Source organism: Rana temporaria, chromosome 4 (assembly GCF_905171775.1).
Source record: "Rana temporaria chromosome 4, aRanTem1.1, whole genome shotgun sequence".
In the NCBI taxonomy this organism is placed as follows: Eukaryota; Metazoa; Chordata; class Amphibia; order Anura; family Ranidae; genus Rana; species Rana temporaria.
In genome coordinates, this window is record NC_053492.1 from 296,195,009 (window position 1) to 296,215,461 (window position 20,453).

Genomic DNA, 20,453 nt, shown 5'->3' on the forward strand with positions numbered 1-20,453 from the left:
AATTGTGCAAAGATAAATATTGTTTTTAAGTCTAAGTTTATTTTTTTATATCAGCACAATGCATTATACATGCATCGAATGAGATGTGTCCTATGTGTTGGTGGCTGCTATCCCCATGCACACGGGACGCCAGTGCAAACTCTGCTGAACACACGTTTAACCGCCGTTTGCCGAGAATTTCGCAGCGTTTTACCGCGTTTGCGTTTATAAGCGTTTAGTTAAGAAACATCATAAGACCCTCCCTAAGCTCAAAAAACAGTATTATTTAAGCATTTCAGCCATTTTGTGAGACCAGAGTGAGTAGCAGCTGAGAGAGCAGCAGTGTACTTGTATATAGCGTGTCACTTGCCACATCACCTGCCACAAGTTGTGGATTGTCCATTTGCCACATCACCTGTCACAAGTTGTGGATTGTCCACTGGCCATGTCACCTGACCACGTCACCTGGCCACAAGTTGTGGATTGTCCACATCACCTGGCCACGTCACCTGCCACAAATTGTGGATTGTCCACTGGCCATGTCACCTGGTCACATCACCTGCCACGTCACTTTGCCATGTCACTTGCCACAAGTTGTGGAGTGTCCACTTGCCACGACACCTGCCAAAAGTTGTGGATTGTCCACTTGCCACAAGTTGTGGGTTGTCTACAATGCAATGCAAGCAATTACAGTTTTTTAATGTTTTTTAATGGTTCATCATTTGCCATTTTTTAGATTTCTAATGTAAAAAAATAGGACACCTTTAAAAACACCTATAAACGAAATCGCGGCAAAACGCCGGTACAGCGTTTTGCATCTGAAACGTGTATTTTTTTTGCGTCTGAACCCATTTTTTTGCTTCTGGAAAAACGAGGATAAACGCAACTGCCGAAAAACGCTGAAAAACGTGACTGTGTGCATGGACACATAGGATAACATTGAATGTGTTCAGGGGCAGTTGAAAAAGCTGTCCAACTGCCTCTAAACAGCATTTACCAGCGTCTCGTGTGCATGGGGCCTAAGCTGAAATCATCCATCCTGTGCTCCCTTTTCCCCTCAATACCCCCACAGCTGTAATTTCCGGTGCCGTGTGGATAAATACAGCAGCTGGACCTGTTATAAATACCTGTAAAGAGTGCTGACTATGGATGCCCTTTCCGCTCCACCTCCATTCATAGAAGCTCACTATAGTTTCCATTAATGAAAAGCACTCTATGAATGGAAGAGGCAGACATTTCTTATACCCACCCATCCTCTATTCATCGAGCGCTCTTCATTCATTGAATCTACAGTTCGGCTTTTATGAGTGGAAGAGCGGGGCAGAAATCTTGAGCATAGTTGGCACTCTTGACAAGTGCTTATGACTGGTCCAGAGACTGTAATAACCCTCGCAGTTAAAGCTCATCCCCTAAAGAAGTCAAGTTTTTGTGATGTAATGCATAGGGCGTGAGCGGAGGCATACCAGTGACGTCAGCGCACATACAAGATCAGTATTCGTAGATGATATGCATTTTTTATTGTTCCAAATGTGAGTAAAATTGTTATTAGCCTAATAAAACTTAAAAAAAATGGTAATACACTATAGGAAGTTTCACACACACACACACACACACACACACACACACACACACACATATATATATATATATATTGTGATGGTGGGACTCTGTGCTATGTGAAATATTGCTGTTTTACGCCAGATTTTGGAGAGAAAGAAAGACACATTAATTGCACAGCTGTGTCTTGGGCTTTTTAGTTCTGACCTGACATGGCTCAGAGCCCCACCCAACAGACAGGAAGCCTGTAATGGGAATCAGGTGGATTCCCAATCCCTCTGGGAGGAGCGAGACACGCTGCATGGTTGCAGCTATAGCATGCATGTCTGCAGGAGGCAGATGTCGTTTGATGATTGAGCAGCAAGACGCTTATCAGGAGAAAGCTAGGTTTGAGCTTATCCCTAGGAAACTGTTTTTTCTGAGGAACAGAACTTAGGCCTAGGCTAAAGGCCTGAAACAGCCGGATGGCAAGTATGGAAGCCAGGAGGCTAAATTGTTGGTTATGCAAGATGCAGAAATACTGTTGTATTAGTGAACTTTTGTGCTTTTAAATAAAAGTGGGCTACCAGGCCCTTAAAAACTAAGTTCTGGACTGGCGTACTCACTGGAAAATGCACCTACTGCTGGAGTGTGATCACCCCAATCTTATAATATATACAGTACAGACCAAAAGTTTGGACACACATTCTCATTCAAAGAGTTTTCTTTATTTTCATGACTATGAAAATTGTAGATTCACACACTGAAGGCATCAAAACTATGCATTAACACATGTGGAATTATACATAACAAAAAACTGTGAAACAACTGAAAATATATTTCATATTCTAGGTTCTTCAAAGTAGCCACCCTTTGCTTTGATTACTGCTTGTCACACTCCTGGCATTCTCTTGAGGAGCTTCAAGAGGTAGTCACCTGGCGCAGCACCCCATCACTCTCCTTCTTGGTCAAATAGCCCTTACACAGCCTGGAGGTGTGTTTGGGATCATTGTCCTGTTGAAAAATAAATGATGGTCCAACTAAATGCAAACCGGACAGAACAGCATGCCGCTGCAAGATGCTGTGGTAGCCATGCTGGTTCAGTATGCCTTCAATTTTGAATAAATCCCCAACAGTGTCACCAGCAAAGCACCCCCACACCATCACGCCTCCTCCTCCATGCTTCACGGTGGGAACCAGGCATGTAGAGTCCATCCGTTCACCTTTTCTGCGTCGCACAAAGACACGGGGGTTGGAACCAAAGATCTCAAGTTTGGACTCATCAGACCAAAGCACAGATTTCCACTGGTCTAATGTGCACTCCTTGTGTTCTTTAGCCCAAACAAGTCTCTTCTGCTTGTTGCCTTTCTTTAGCAGTGGTTTCCTAGCAGATATTCTACCATGAAGGCCTGATTCACACAGTCTCCTCTTAACAGTTCTAGAGATGTGTCTGCTGCAAAAGGTGGCTACTTTAAAGAACCTAGAATATGAAATATATTTTCAGTTGTTTCACACTTTTTTGTTTTGTATAATTCCACATGTGTTAATTCATAGTTTTGATGCCTTCAGTGTGAATCTACAATTTTCATAGTCATGAAAATAAAGAAAACTCTTTGAATGAGAAGGTGTGTCCAAACTTTTGGTCTGTACTGTGTATATATATATATATATATATATATATATATATATATATATATATATATATATATATATATATATATATATATATATATATATATATATATATATATAGAGAGCGGAGAGTACCATAGAGGAGATCCTACTTACCAAAAGAGACACGCAAGCCGGGCAGGATAACTAGAGTGCCCCTCGAGGCGAGTGATGACAGGAGGACCACCACATTGGGGATAACATCTATATATGCTTAACCCAAAGCTATATTAAGGTGAGAAGCTAGAGAGCACAAAGGTGTCACAGCGGTTCAAAAGAGGACATAGAAGTTGATTCACTGTCACACCGATGGTGTTTGGACATACAAAGCCCCAAAGATTGGCATAACGGACTTATGTATCACATGATGATTTATTGCAGCAATAATTACACACACACACACACACACACACACACGTTCTAGTATTCATGCACTTTATTCTAATTCAATATTATATCATTTGTTTATGGTCATATATACGGTATCTATTAGTCAATGATAATTTGATATTCTTTCAGTATTGATTATATTCATTTGAAGATTCTTATTATCTATATATTTATTATGTAGTTGCACAATACTTGATTGCTTACTGTGCACTATATTTGTTAGCTTTGTTGCACAGATATTACTTATTCGATTTTGCACAACACATACAGCAATCTTTACACTAACTTGAGCAGTGCAGCACCATTCATTATACATCACATATCTAAGTATTGGTAAGCTGCAATGTAATACATTTTTGTTTTTGTGTTTAAGGGCTCTTTCACACGGGGCGGATCAGTAATCGCGCCGTTGATGCCTGCTGAGCCGGCGCATGACAGGCTGGTGGTCCCCGCACACTGTGCAGGGACTGCCCTGTCTTTTCTCCGCTCTCCTCTATGGGAGGGATCGGATGAACACGGACCGTTTGTACATGTTTGTCCATGTTCACCCGATCCACAGACGGATGGAAAAATAGGGTTTTCCTCCATCAGCAGAATCGGAGGATTGCGGCACCGGGCGAGATCGTGTGTCAGCGGATGTTCATCCGCTGACACCCTCAATCTCATAGGGACCAATGTATGTCCCCTTTTCACCCATACACGAATAGATTAAAAATCGGACACACGGTCCGCCCGTGTGAAAGAGCCCTAATATCACTAAATGCTAAACTGTATGTAAACCTTAAAATGTAATTTCAAATATCTTAACCCAAAAACAAATAAGAGATAAACCCTAACAAAAAAACTACTGTTATTTGGTCCTTTTTGGTCTGGTAAACCTATTGAAATAATTTTTTGTTTTAGATCTGTTTGATAAATGCAACAAAAATACCTGCTGATCCTGCAAGAAGTCTTGTTAACTGATAAGGCCAAGTGCACACTGCTGCTATTAAACTCATGTTTTTGTTAGTTTGGACATTTTGTTTTCTGCCCTCAAACTCCCCTCTATGTTATCCTATGTGTCCATACACACATGGACACTTTTAGCAGTTTATAGGTTGTTTTATGAATGCTCTAAAATTTCATTCAGGAGCAGGAATTCTGACCACAAAAAACGCTGAACGCTGTTAAATGCTCATAAACTCTAGGCAGGTTAAGCACTTCAGTGTTTATTTATTTTAAAAATCCCAAACTCCAAACTCTCTTAAACTCACCTAAACTGTTTTGAAAAAATGAAGCTTATTTGGAGTTTATAATGCTGATTTTCTACTGTCAAAATAAACAGCTTTTGCAAGAAACCAGTTTGAATGAGGGCTAATTGTGCTCTTTGCCTCTACAGACTGTTATCAGTTACACTGTTCTTTGCTATGGCTGAGGACTACAGAACCACGCCCTCTATGTTATGTATAAGAGGAATGGGTCGCTGCTTAGTAGCCCTTGCTTGTTTCTGCTGTCCTGGCACAGTATGGCGAGTGTTGTTACTCTAGGACATGAACATGTACGCTAACAGTGGGATCACCGGGTAAAAATAAAGGGCAAAAAGGCATGAAAAAAGAAAAAACACATCTAAGAACTGGTAAGCTGCAATAAATTATTTTTAGATTTTTGGGTTTAGGCACACTTTAATCTCACCACAACACTAATCACCAAAAACTTTTTAACACATATATCCAATAGTACTAGTATTTTCCATACTCACCTCATCCTGTGCTGGAAGCCTGTGTACGGATGGCACACACGTGCCACAATGAAAATATTAAGCATCAGATTTAACCAATTTAGCTTTGTGATGTCCTCTGGTGCACATCACCTTTATTTCACCAGCATTCTGCTTCTTTCCCAGCAGCCACTTACCCTTTGACTCAATAAAAATCTAGATCACCACCTACCTTCAAAATAGCCCAGTGCTCTGCTGGATTATGTTGCCAACTTCGGCTAATTCCGGTATTCCACACAATAATAAGTCCAGAGCTGTCTCCTGAAAACATATGTAGCCCTAAAATACAAACAGGTACAGACTGAAAACAATGGTTTTAGGAGCATGCTAGAATTCTGATGATTCGTTATAGCAAGATATTAACAATAGATATACAATCCGCCCACCACACCATGGACTGTGGTCATTAATTGCTTTCTTTTTTTCAATAATGATATATCTACTGCACAACTCTTCTCAATCATAATGTCATAATCATCAAAAGCACAATAACAGAAGTCTATGGGGGTTATTTACGTAAGGCAAATCCGCTTTGCACTACAAGTGCACTTGGAAGTGTAGTCACTGTAAATCTGAGGGGTAGATCTGAAATGAGGGGAAGCTCTGCTGATTTTATCATCCAATCATGTGCAAGCTAAAATGCTGCACCCCTCGGATCTACAGCGACTGCACTTCCAATTGCACTTTCAAGTGCATTTGCCTTTCGTAAATAACCCCCTTCTGCCATTTACTTAACAACACAGTACCCGATTTACTAAAACTCGATCAGTCCATGCATAAACCTTTCTACAATGTATATGCATTCATGGTAATTTGTATTTCTGAAAATGTATATGACAGTTTGTTACCACATACTAATTTGACAATAATTTTAATCATTACCAATTCAGGTAAATATGAACTGCCAACAGTGGGGGTTCCTGAAGCTTTACTGTATCGGCTCTATACAATTTATTTTTCTATTTTTAGCAGTTACAAAGTTAGCTTCTGCCCTGTTCCCCAAGCAGTAGTAAGCTGTGCACAATTATGAAGGCTGGTATTTCCTATGCAAAAAAAAAAAAAGAGTATGCAGTCCTCTACCATGCTAAAATCAGTTTGTGTAAATCCTAGGGGTCCCCTAAATAGATGCACTCCTTCGAAAGCACTAGTACTCAACGCAGATAGGCACTACAATAAAAGAGTACAGCTTAGAATGGGGAGGGATTGTACATATATAGTCAATTTGTCAACTAGCCAAGAAAGGCTCTTTGGGGCAAATCCACAAAGCAGATGCGCCGACTTAACTCGAGATTTCTAATTTTACTCCGCGCGTATCTTTGCGCCCGATCCTCAAAACGAAAAATACGGTTTTTCCGTCCTACTTAAAATAATTACTCCGGCGCATCCTCTGACGCAAATTACGCTAGTCACGCCGCTTTATTTGATAGGCAAAGATGCAAATGAGGGAGATAGGGCGATCCTCAAAATTAAGTGTGTGCGCCGTAGATTACGCCCTGTGCGCCGTAGATAACGCCCTGTACGCACCTGTTAGTTTTCTGGAGCAAAATTAGACTTTATAAAAGCAGCCCTAATTTTACACCAGCCCTGTAAAGGTCTGCTGAAGCAACACCATTTAGGAAGAGCTGCCAACACTTCTTTGCTTGACTTCATTGTGACTGCCAAAATGCCTGGGCCATCAATGATTATAACGGCACTCGCAACTTTACAGGCGCAGAGAAGGAGGAGGGCACAGAGGAGGAGGAGGAGGGCACAGGAGAGGATATACCGCCCACGCCAAGATCTCTTTGGCATGACTGCGTCTGAGGTCATTGGCAACTTCAGATTTAACCAGGAAGCCATCCTGGACTTAACCAGGATCCTGCAGGATGATCTGAACACCCCAACCCAACGATCCCATGCCCTGCCAGCTCACATTAAAGTTATGGCCACCCTGCATTTTCTGGCCACTGGGTCTTTTCAGAGAACATGTGGAGGTCTGGCTGGGATGGTACAGTCCTCGATGAGCAGGTGTGTGCACCAGGTTGTCCCTGCAATACTGAGACGCATGGGCAGTCAATTTGAAAAGCCCACCCAGGAGGACCAGCGAATGAAGAGCATGGCTGACTTCTATCAGATTGCCCGATTCCCACGGACCATCGGGGCCATTGACTGTACCCATGTGGCACTACAGCCCCCCCATGATACAGAGCACCTGTTCAGGAATCGCAAAAACTGGCATTCCATCAATGTCCAGGTAATCGTGGATGCCCATGGCCTCATCTGGCATGTGTGTGCCAAATTTCCAGGTTCGTGCCATGACAGCTACATCTTTAGGCAGACCAACATATCACGTGAATTGGAGCAGAACGTGTATGGAGACAGCTGGCTGGTTGGTGAGTGACATGTGTGTCAGGTATGACTGTCCCCCCCCATGATGCAGACATCACATGGGGCACATGCATGACTAATATCCTCCTGTCTTTTCCCTTCCAGGTGACTCTGGATATGCCCTGGGACCTCACATGATGACCCCATTCAGGAACCCCCAAACCCCAGGAGAGCAACGCTACAACGAGGCTCATATTCGCACCCGGGCAGTAGTGGAGCGTGCATTTGGCCTGCTGAAGTCCCGCTTCAGATGCCTGGACAAGACTGGGGGTACACTGCTGTATTCCCCAGACTTTGTGTGCCAAATAATAGGGGCTTGTTGCATTCTTCATAACTTTGCAATGAGAAGGGGACTGGAGATTAACTTACGTGCTGACCTGACCCCCCACCCAGGCAATCCCCCCCTAGCCCACTCTACCCGGTCTACTGAGGGCACAGTAGCCAGGAGACGCCTTGCATAAGGCATCTTTTCTCAGTAAATGGCCAGAAATCATGTCACAATGATATTATTTGTTTTCACTGCAAACGCACATGAATTATGTGACAATGATATTATTTGTTTTCACTGCAAACGCACATGAATTATGTGACAATGAGAATGTTGCTTTGCACAGTAAACGCACATGTTTAATGACACATTGAGAATGTTTTTGTCTCTGGAAACGCACATGATTTATGTCACAATGAGAATGCATGAATGCACACCACTGTGGTCCCTAGCACAAACACATCACATGCACATCGAATTGGATTAGATCCAAGTACCCCCCCCCCCTTTGGTACTTGGGAGCAGTAACGCCCCGCCACGGCTCCAATTATGTCACTGTGCATTCATACACCATTCAGGAACCTAGGATGACTTCTCCCTGGTCCTGGGGATCCCTTCTCCACCAAAACTGAGGGTGACACCCTTATTTTGTCAGGAATGCCACCCCCCCCCCACATTCACACATCATTCACACACATAAACCAAATCATAAGTACAGTATAATAACCAAAATTTTAAAACAAAAAAAAAAAAAAAAAAAAAAGTACCCCTGGTATTTAAGTCCGGCGGCGAGTGCTCCGTCTAGGCTGCCCACGGGCAGGGGCACGGGCACGGCCACCTGGAGGATCTTCACGGGGGGGGGAGCAGGGGAGGGAGTATCTTCATTGGGGGGGGAGCAGGGGAGGGAGTATCTTCATTGGGGGGGGAGCAGGGGAGGGAGTATCTTCATTGGGGGGGGGAGCAGGGGAGGGAGGAGCCTCCCCTGGTGTCTGACCTCCGGCTGGCCTGCCCTCCAAGGCCACTGCTATCCTGGTCAGGCAGTCAGTGATGGCAGCCGTATTGGCCTGGCCAGCCCGTGTGTTCTCCTGCACAGCCCGGGTGTTGTCCTGCACAGCCCGGGTGAGGGCAGTCACCTCCTGGCCCACGCCTGTTGTGGCGGTATGCAGGGACCACAAACAGGTGATGACACCCAATGAATTGGTGGCCACATCACTGAGTGACTCCCTCATTACATCCAGGCTGTGCTCCATCTTGGCCATAGTTTTTTTGATGTCACCCAGACTGCGGGTCTGCTTGGCATTGTCCCTCAGCAGACTGGCCGGCATATGCTCAGACCCCACCCTGGTGTCCTGGGTCGCCATCCTGCCTGCCCCTGAGGCTTGTGGCCAGGTAGGAGGGGATAGAGTGACCCTTGTGGGTTGCGGCATGTTGTGGGAGGAGTGGGAGGGGCTACCCCTGATGGTGGCCTGACTGGTGCCAGCCTCTGGGGGAGCCTCTGGGGTAGCCTCAAGGGGAGCCTCTGGGGTAGCCTCAAGGGGAGCCTCAAGGCTAGCCTCAAGGGTATCGTCAAATGTCATCAGATCTGTGGCAATAATGATTTCCCGGCCAATCTGGAGATCTTCTTCCTCCTCCCCCTCATCCTCCTCCCCCTCAGCCTCCTCATGAGGGGAGGTTTGGCCACTCCCCTCCCCTGGGGACTCCTCAGCAGCCTCCTGTCTTTGGGGTGGTGCAGCAGCCTGGCCTGATGGCCCAGCAATCTCCTGGTCATCTGTGGAAGACACCAAACAATCACAGGTTTGAGGATCCACACACTTGGCACATGTTCCCTTCCCCCACCCACACATGCTAATCACCAAATAAAAAAACAAAAAACCTTACCTGGCCTCACAGGAACATCAGACTGATAACCAGGCAGGCCCACCACCTGCTCTGGCTCGAAACACCGGGCCACTGCCCATTCCTCCTCAGTCAGCCGGATGGGGCATGGTCCCCCTCCTCCAGTGCCCCTCCTATGCGCAGTGAGCTTGGCCACCTTATTGCGGACCACGCTCCTCAGATCATTGATGTTTTTCTTAATGCCAGCGGGGGTCCTCGTCTCCCCTCCCCCCGCCGCATTTATGTGATCTGTTATTTTGGCATAGATCCTCTTCCTTTCGGCCGGGGAGGTGTTCCGGCTATCAGGCCCATGTAAATATCTTCCATATTGGATGATATACCTGGCAAGGATTTGCTTTTCAACATGGGAAAAATTCAGCTTCCTGCGTTTGGGAGCCATCACAGACACCACCCAGCAACAAGAAGCCAAACAGGACAAACACACAAAAATACACACACAAGCAGACAGCTACTACAAAGTCAAATACAAACACACAAAAATACACACCAAACAAATACACAAAAATACACACAGACGCAGACAGCTACTACAAAGTCAAATACAAACACACAAAAACCAAACACAAAATCCAAGCAGAAAAAAAACAAACAAAAAAATTAGCAGAAACAATCAAACAAAAATTACACTTATCACAAACAAACAACAACTACTATCTACTACTCCTCCAACACTTCTCTATCAAACACAACTTACCAACAAACACTGACAAACTAAGAGCAGAAGCAAATTGCTCATGGAAGGGAACACAGGGAAATACTTTTGCAAATGAAGTGTGTTTGACTGGAGCTAGTTAAGCACAGGGCGATCCTCAAACTAAGTACACTTGGCCTTTTACCTATCTCACTGATTGCGCCAAGCAAAGTTCTGCACATGCGCAGTGAGCAGCAGATTCCTGCGCGCATGCGCAGTACGGCCGGACCTTCATTTGCATGGGGTCACGGCTCATTACAATGAAGCACGCCCACTTCCTTCCCACTTGCCATAACCCCGCCTTACGCCTCCGAATTTAGGTTACGGCAGGCGCAATTTTGTGCGCAAATGCGCTGTGGATACGGCAATTACGACACCAACTTAGGGCGCCGTAACTTAAATGACATAAGTTTGAAAAAACTTATTTTGCGCCGCTGGCTGTGGATTTGGCCCTTTGACCCTTTACTTTTGTTTTGTTTTTTGTTTTTAGAATATGGCACTTCTGTTCTGAGAGTTGGCAGTAAGTGCCCTAAGATGCTGATAACACAATTTTATCTGAGGTACTTGATATCACTGTGGTCTTACTTGGTATAAAAACAGGAAACCCTGCTGCATTCTTCCATGTTAGTGTGCCTTCCTGGGCCCATAATTAATAATTATGTACAAAACACATTTTGTATTTTGCAAATTTATAATGCATGAGCAAAATGTAAATATCAAACTTTTCAAGTGCAAATATCAAACTGAAGGGAAATTATTGGAGTAAACATTTGTAAAATAAAGGTCTATGTGAATTAAAAATAAGAATTAAAGCACAAAGATGAATAAATACATGCTTATCAAAACATGCACACAACAGCTTGCACAAAAGTGTAATTGAAACTGATATATGCGATTAAAAAAAAAAAGTGGTTAGAGACTATTGGTCAATAATTGTTGTTCTGTAACTTAAGCAACTCTATATTTTCAAGCTGACTGTAAATACAAGCATTGTGAGAAAAATCTACCATTGTTACCTTTTGTGCATATACTGATCTAAAAGTCAGAATCTGGCAGTGCCGCAAAAGCCAAAATCAACATAACCCAGAAGGAACAAGGTTTAATGAACATGACCTAGGGTTATTCTGCTCCAAATGTAAATATGGGCATCTGTCTGATGTAAACTAAACTATAATTTATAATCTTGTCTTCTATGTACCCATGAGTAAGTGCCTGGGGAACAGTGAGGCTTTATAAAAGATACTTTGTTATGATATTAGAAAACTTGTGTGTCACTTGCCAGAAGGGCATTACACGCATGCAATTTACTTTTCCAAACTAACAGATGATTTCTAAAGTCCAAGTTCCCCTTTTACACAAGTTCTTGTTCCAAAGTTGCTGTGCGTTCCTATAGTCATATTTAATCACTCTGTCTCCCTCATTTAAGTTCTTCTTTGCTTCACTGTTCAATTCTGATCCCTTCAACTGTTTAAATTCTCCTAAATTGGTACCTATAAGATCCACCATTGTGTACAGGAAAGTGACTGCTGAGATCACACTGATACAATAGTAACATAATTATCCTATTACAGTTAATGTAGCTGACTGCGGCCTCATAAGAGAAGTTGTGAACACAGGAAAGTCTAAAGAACATTTTTCATGTTAAGCTGGACCCGCTTCAATATATTAAAATATATTTAAACAAAGTGAAAACAGCACATAGGAAGCATCGATAATTTTGCTTCATCAACTTTATAAAGTAAAAGGGTTTTTAAAGGTGAAATTGGCAAAGAGTTCTCATTGGCATCTAGCGCAAGCAAGCCTGACAGGTTGGAACGCCAATATTTTCGATTAGGATAAGGTAAGCTCATCATCTAGGGCAAGGATATGCAATTAGCGGACCTCCAGCTGTTGCAGAACAACAAGTCCCATGATGTATAGCAAGACTGACAGCCACAAGCATGACTCCCATAGGCAGAGGCATGATGGGACTTGCAACAGCTGGAGGTCCGCCAATTGGATATCCCTGATCTAGGGTTTATAAATAGGTTAGGGTTAAAGGGTACGGTCAGGATATCATGCATAAGGTAAACATTAAAGTGGTTGTTAAGCTACTATATCATATGTATACCACCCAATCTGTTATATAACGATATGTGTCCCAGTGCTGCCTGTGCTATATAAAAAAATATGCAGATTTCTACCTTATCTTAGAGCGTCTTCCGTTACTCATGTGACTTCTCAGCTCTCCTCTTTCCGGCTGACAGCTATAGCAGGAGGGGCGGAGAACTCCCGCTGACATCAGCTGGAGGGAGGAGAGGAGCAGAGAGACCAGCAGTCATGTGAGTGCCTAGAAACGCTCTGAGATTAAATATAAATTGGCATAGTTTTCATACAGCGCAGGCAATGGGACACAGTGTTATATAACAGATGGGATGGTATACATATAATAGTTTTTTTTATAGCAGAAGGAGCAGAGGGGCAGGCAGTATCTCAAGCTGACAGGCAGGGAGGGGGGAGATCAGAGAGCAGGGCTGCAGATGGAGGCACGTAAACATGTAAACTGACCACAGATTATCATGGTTGCTGAGCCCTGATACCGTGGTCAGTGTACAGGTTGGAGGGCGGAACCAGGCAGTATCAGCCAGGTTTTTTAGGTTATATAGGGGGTCAAATTACATAGCACAAGCACTGTGCGGTTATTTATGCTTTAAGGAAACAGGATCTATTTTATGTTTTTATTTGTAGGGTAACAAACAGGCGAGTGTGTTCAGTACGATTCACAATTGTTCTTATAACCCCTTGATGCCGACAGAACACATATGCGGCCTCACTGCACTGGGCTTTTTCCCTTGGGGCTGCATATATGCGCATATAGAGCCCGTACTAACAGCAGATACATTTATATCGGTGTCAGTTAGTGTCAGTGTACTATAGGTAAAACAACAAAAAAGCAAAAGGCGCACTATTGTTTCTGGGCTGTACGACGGGTACATACAACAAATAAGATACACATATGTGGCATCACTGCGATCGCCAGAAAAATTTATTTTGGGTTGTTCTTTGGTGGTAGAAATATACAGCTAAATTTCAAAAATATATATATTTTTTTTACTATATTGGGCCAGTTTTCCTTTGATAATAAAGAAACAATCAGAAGCTATCATTACCATTTACCCCCAAATAAAATCCTTATTTATCCTCATTTAAAAACACACAAGGTATAAAAAGCCACCTGGATACACAAAGTAATTGTGATGATAAATGATTGTGCTTAGGCATTAATATTTGTTTTACCCTTAGGCTTGAAGGGGTTAAACACCATTGTTTACAGACTGTTACTGCCAAAGAAAAAATGTGTCCTTTTATTGCACACTAGGGACAATAGTTTACAGCATACTGTACATTATTTTATTGCACCACACAGGACTACTCCTATCATTCAAGTCTTCATCAAGGAGGTGCCCTCTGCTACTACAGATGCTGGAAAGCCACATGCCTGCACTATTCCTCCAGGTATCATCACAGCTATAACGTCACATTTGTAAGTCAAAGTTATAAATAAGGGCAGTGCTTACAAGCAAGAGTAAGGCCGGGTCATAGTAGTGTGACTCCAAAGTTGTGCGATTTTGAGTGCAACGTTCACGCAACGTTACACTCTCTGGCACTCAAGTTGCAAGAAAGTCGCATCAAAGTAGTGTAGGAACCCTTTCAAAGTTGTTGCAACTTTAAGTTGCATTGATTGGAACAGGTGCCATTAAAATCAAGGGGCTGCGACTTGTCATACTGTCTGTCCTGTATTTGACATGCTTCTGAGTCTGATCTCAACTACCAAAAAGTTTTAAAGCCCATTTTGTGTTGCAATACACATATATAACCCAGCCACAAATATTGTAAAAAATTGCATAGATATATGAAACGTACCTTCTGTATCAAAACAAAGGGTGTTGATGAAACTTTTATGACCCTCAAACTCTTGCAGAAGCTGGCCATTGATTTCCTTCACCTTTACATTCCACACCCTAATCACAGCATCATAGCATCCAGTCACAACCAGATCATCAGACATCGGGTGGAATTTTGACGTGTAAACAAAAGACGGGTGAGGTAATACTTTGATGGCAGATGAAGCATCCATAGCAACTCTCCACAGTCTTTAAGGAAAATAAATGTATTAGTGTAACATATTAATTACCAATAATACAGGATGGCATTGTGTTCAGCTTGATAATTCTGAATTAAAAAAAATAATGAGCTAAGCATTCTGACAAATATCTTACAACAAGAAGAAGAATACACTTTGGGGCAGATTTACTTAAACGTGTGCACACAGAATCTGGTGCAGCTGTGCATGGTTACCAATGAGCTTGTAGGTTTAGGCCTGGGTTCCCACTGGTACAACACGACTGTGGATCTGACTTTGCCCTGCGACTTAAAGTCTGACTTTCATCCGACTTCAATGAACGTGATCCGACTTTGAACCCGACAATACCAGGCCCTTTGTGTCTAGTATGAATCTTGAGGGTAAACTCCACAACAAAATTTTATAAAACAACAGCAAAAGAATCCCCCCTCCAAGACCATGCCAGACCGAAGGGTCTAGTATGGATTTTAAGGGAACCCCTACGCCCAAAAAAAGGCATGGGGTCCCCCCCAAAAGCCATAACAGACCCTTATCTGAGCACAAAGCCCAGCAGGTCAGGAAAGGGGGTGGGGACGAGCGAGTGCTTTTTGCCCCCCCCACCTCAAAGCACCTTGTCCCCATGTTGATGCAGCTTTAGACGATAGTTTCTTTAATCCATTCAACGTTGATGCCAACTGGTTTTATTTAAAAGGAAAGCTGCCAAATAAATATATATTTGAAACAAACTCAATTTATTTGTAACACTTTTTGTAAAAGGTCTTACAAATCCTTGTAAATCATTAATTTGAGTATATACCCAATAGTTTTAATAATCATCTAACGTCAGTTGCAGGCTCTACCAAACACAAGTCATATAGTGGAGTTTTATGAACCCCGATTGAAAAGCCTATCAATCCGAAACTCATATTAGAGTCTTAAGCAGGCCATACATGATTGATACCCCCATTCACATATTTGAGGTGGATGGGGGAATCTCTCCCATGGAACTATTGTATTCCGACAATGGGGAGATTTCCCCACTGTCGGAATACACTCATCAGCACTGCCGGCTCTAGCCAATGGCACTGACCAAACAAACATTTTCCAACAGGCTGGTAGTACAGAAGTTGATCAAGAGATCGACTTCTGAACAATGCTTAGCCCATAGATGGAACGAAATTCAGCTGGTCAATGCTAAACCGGTCGATCCATCAATGGCTGGCTTTAGCAGAATGTCAAAGGGTCTTCTGATACTCTGATCCCTTCAATATAGAGACAAGCGCAGCAATTTTACACCTTGAGCTGCGTTCTCCATGTGGTAAGCTATACTGAAAAAACTGTGGCGAGAGAGTGACCCCCTTATAATTGTCACAGTAGGATAATGCAGCTGGGAGTCCTGTAAAAATCACACAAACAGGCTGCTGAGTAATACTACTTGAAATATCAGTCTTGCAAAAACTGATCTTTTAAAGGTCTCCACTTGACATCAGCCACAAGCCACATAATATTTTCTTTTGGAGGCAAAAAAGAAAAAAGGGGAAATATACACATGCAAGTTCATTATCATACAAACCTGACTGTAGCATCAGATGAAGCAGAAAGTACATGCTGATCATTGCTGGACCAACAAAGATCATAGACAACATTGAGGTGGCCATGAAGTTCTCTCAAATAGTGTCCAGTGGGTATTTCATACACTGTAGGGAAAAAAGTAAATCATCAACATAAACAAAAAATATAACAATGTCAATTATTCACATAAAATAATAAAGGTAAATACAGTATACATGAAACAATTATACAGGCACATATACACTTTAAAAAAATATTAACCACTTAAGCTCTGAAAGATTTTACTCCCTTCATGACTAGGGCTTTTTTTTGCAGTTTGCCACTGCGCTATTTTTTTTTTTTTTTCACAAGAAAAACGTTTATTCAAATTTTTTACAGTACAATTGATGCATATACACAGTTAGTCAAAAGAGAAAGTATTATACTGATTGTCACAAGCTTGATGTTCTGCTGATATGAACAGGAGAGAGGTGTTGAAAGGCCAATATATACCAATACAATGAGATACTGGTTCGGAAGCAATAAATCCCAGCAAGGTTACTTAAGGAGATCCGGGGGAGGAGGCGAGCCCGAGCGCCATGAGGACACCATGGGAGGTTCAGCGCCCTTCCAGTGGAGGAATATCTTCTCTACGAGCATAAAAAGTAGCGTAACTGAGGAATAATTTAGTGCATTTCCCCTGTATCCCAGGGTTAAAGATGTTCAGCAGCATTGATTTAGGGTTAGTTCCCAGATCCAGGGAGGTAATCTGGTCGAGGGCGTAAACTACTCCTGACCAATAGTTTCTGAGGTGGGGGCAGGACCAGACCATGTGGAAAAAGGAGGCAGACCTTAGGGTACATATGGGATAGGCCTTCCGGGGTGTTAGGATCCATAATTGTCAATCGTTTTAAGGTGAAGCAGTCACTGTGCTATTTTGACTGGCGATTGCGCAGTCACGTAATGCTGTACCCAAACAAATGTTACATATTTTCTTTCACAGAAATTGAGCTTTCTTTTGGTGGTATTTGATCACCACTGGGTTTATTTTTTTGCTAAGTGTGTTATTAAATTTATTTGCGTGAAAGTTATAGCATCTACAGATTTTTATTTATTTATTTTTATACTATTAATGGTGGCAATCAGCGACTTATAGTGGGACTGTGATAGTGCACTGGGATTGACTGACACTGACATCTTCAGTGACACAAATACAGTGATAATAATATGCACTGTCACTGTACTAATGACACTGGGTAGGAAGGGGTTAACATCTGGGGCAAAAGGTTAACTGTGTGGCTAGCAAGTGTTTATGTGTTGACTGTGTGCTGATGTGATGGTTTTTATTCCCTTTGCAGGGTGACAAAAAACGTCAAATCTCCACTGTCAGTAGAGATCTGTGTTGTTTACATACAAAGATCTCTCTCCTGTCATCCACTCTGTTGATCGGCGGGTCCCAGCCATAAATCAATGGCAGGGACCTGCTGATTGGCATGTTTTGGAGCCGGTGACAGCACAGCCAGGTTGGCAGCTGCACACGTTCCCTACCCAAAAAATGTAGAATCACATATATACATATATACACATATACACACACACACACACACACACACACACACAGTTGTGTGAAAAAGTAATTGCCCCCTCCCATGCTGAATCATGAATGAACTGGGATTAACCACACTTTTGGAAAGCAAAGTTAAATTTCACTTGCCACACCCAGGCCTGATTACTGCTAGACCTGTTGAATCAAGAAATTACATAAATAGAAGCTGTCTGACAAAGTGAAGCACGCTAAGAGATCATAAAAAGCCACACATCATGCCACAAAAAAATTCAAGAACAGATTATAAACAAAATAATGTACATGTATCAGTCTAGGAAGGGTTTCAAAGCCATTTCTTAAGCACACGATCGGAATTTCCGTCTGACTTTTTCCATCGGAAATTCGGACCGTGTGTATGCCCCATCGGAGTAATTCTTCTATGTTCTATTTTACTCCGATGTGAATTTGGTCAGACAAAAGGTCAGATCGTGTGTACAGAGCATAAGGCTTTGGAACTCCAGTGACCCATGGGGAGAGCCATTATCCACAAATGGAGATAACTTGTAACAGTGGTGAACCTTTCCAGGTGTGGCCGGCTTACAAAACCTACTCCAAGAGCATGACGACGACTCATCCAGGTGGTCATAAAAGAACCCAGAACATCTAAAGAACTGAGGGCCTCACTTGCCTCAGGTAATATCAGTGTTCATGATTCAACAATAAGAAAGAGACTGGGCAAAAATGGCATCCATGGGACAGTTCCAAGCCTAAAGCCACTGCTGACCAAAAAACACACAGGCTCATCTCACATTTACCAAAAAACATCTTGATTATCCCCAAGACTTTTAGGCAAATATTCTGTGGACTGAGACAAAAATGTTATCTTTTGGAAGGTGTGCATCCTGTTACATTTGGCATAAAACCTATGAAGCATTTCATAACAAGAACATCATACCGACAGTCAGACATGGTGGTGGTAGCGTGATGGTCTCTGGTTGCTTTGCAGCTTCAGGACCTGGACGACTTACCATAATTGATGGAACTATGAATTCTGAGCTCTAGCAGAAAATCCTAAAGGACAATGTCCGGCTATCAGTTTGTTACCTCAAGTTCAAGTGCACAGCAGGAAAATGATCTGAAACACAACAGCAGGTTCACCTCCAAATGGTTCAAACAAAGTTTAGGTTTTGGAATGGCCTAGCCAAATCCCGGACTTAAATCCAATTGAGATGCTGTATCATGACATTACACAGGCCGTTCATGCTGGAAAACCCTCCAATGCGGCTGATCTACAACAATTCTGCAAAGAAAAGTGGGCCAAAATTGCTTCACAGCAATGTGAAAGACTCATTGTCAGTTATCGCAAACACTTGATTGCATTTCTTGCTGCCAAGGGTAGCACAACCAGTTATTCGGTTTAGTGGTTACTTTTTCACATAAAGCCAGGCAGGTTTGGACAGCTTTTTTGCCTTAATAAATGAAACCATCATTTTTAAAAACTGCATTTTGTATTTACTCAGGTTATCTTTGTGTAATAAAAATAGTTTGATCTAAGTCATTTAAGTGTGACAAATATGCAAAAAATAAATCAGGAAGGGGCAAATACTTTTTCACACAACTATGTGTAATTTATAATTATAAACATTTTTTTGTCTCTACAGCTTTAGTTACATTACTTACCTGTAAACACATATGTTCCATGATGTGTGGGCTGTTGCATTCTGTACAAATCTTCACTATAGGGAAGTCCTGTCCTCTTCCTACTGCTGATCTTTGTAACGCTGGGCTCATCTGCACTAAAGATGATGGGGACACCGATTACACTACCTGTACCATAATCTGTGAATGGTTGGGGGATCCTGTGACTGATAATTCACACCTCATATTAAAGGCAGTGTAATCAGTAAAATAACTTCTCATTGGGAGGACAGGGCAGGAGGTGGTGTGTCCCTATTAGATCTTCTTACTTCAGCTGAGCCCAGAGACCTGCAGCAGGAAGTTCAGCAGCAAAATTAGGACAGTGCAGCTCTAATCCAGCAGCCTGCACATCGTGGAATATACTTTATTACAGGTAGCACAATAAACAGGAGCACATAAGAGTACAAGATTTAGGACAGCTCTGAATTGCTGACAAGAATAATTTCCATTTACAAAACAAATTCATAAGTGAATTTATACAACAAATACAAAAAAAATTCAATTGTGTGTGTGTGTATATATATATATATATATATTTTTTTTTTATCAACATTTTTTATTGCATTTTTACAACTTTGTTTCTATCCATCACATTCTGAAAATTCAAAATCCCAGGTTCTACAGATTCTTCAAAGATGTAATAACGTTATATCGTATGTTGCCCATGTCATATTTTGCATAAATATGTCATAGCTAGATATAAATTTACAATATTTCAACTGTATATTTAACAGATGAAGCCAACAAATAAGAAAAGTTACCGTAATTGTTAAGGTTTAAATACATTTTAAGGGACATTTTTACCGGAGTTTCTATTACCACAGCACTGGGAAAGTTGGATAACAAACACACAAGCCTCAACATATTTACAGTTTACATTGCAAACATACCTAAATTTGAAAATGACAACACTAAACTTGGAAAAGACGCCTTGTAAAAATCCCACTATGGAAACATTATGATGATATTATACTGCCATCTAGTGGCCCGAAATCCCACTAA

At 42.2% G+C, this 20,453-nt stretch overlaps 1 protein-coding gene across 1 annotated transcript in view; it reads right to left on the reverse strand.

Annotated features, from left to right (window-relative positions):
* AHI1 (Abelson helper integration site 1) overlaps positions 1-20,453 on the reverse strand; it is a 329,300-nt gene that overhangs the window by 215,053 nt on the left and 93,794 nt on the right. Inside the window, exons 12-14 of the mRNA XM_040350481.1 lie at positions 16,230-16,353; positions 14,458-14,687; positions 5,505-5,611 (exon numbers count right to left, since the gene is read on the reverse strand). Of these exons, the coding sequence (XP_040206415.1) occupies positions 5,505-5,611; positions 14,458-14,687; positions 16,230-16,353 (461 nt within the window). The remainder of the gene's footprint in view (positions 1-5,504; positions 5,612-14,457; positions 14,688-16,229; positions 16,354-20,453) is intronic.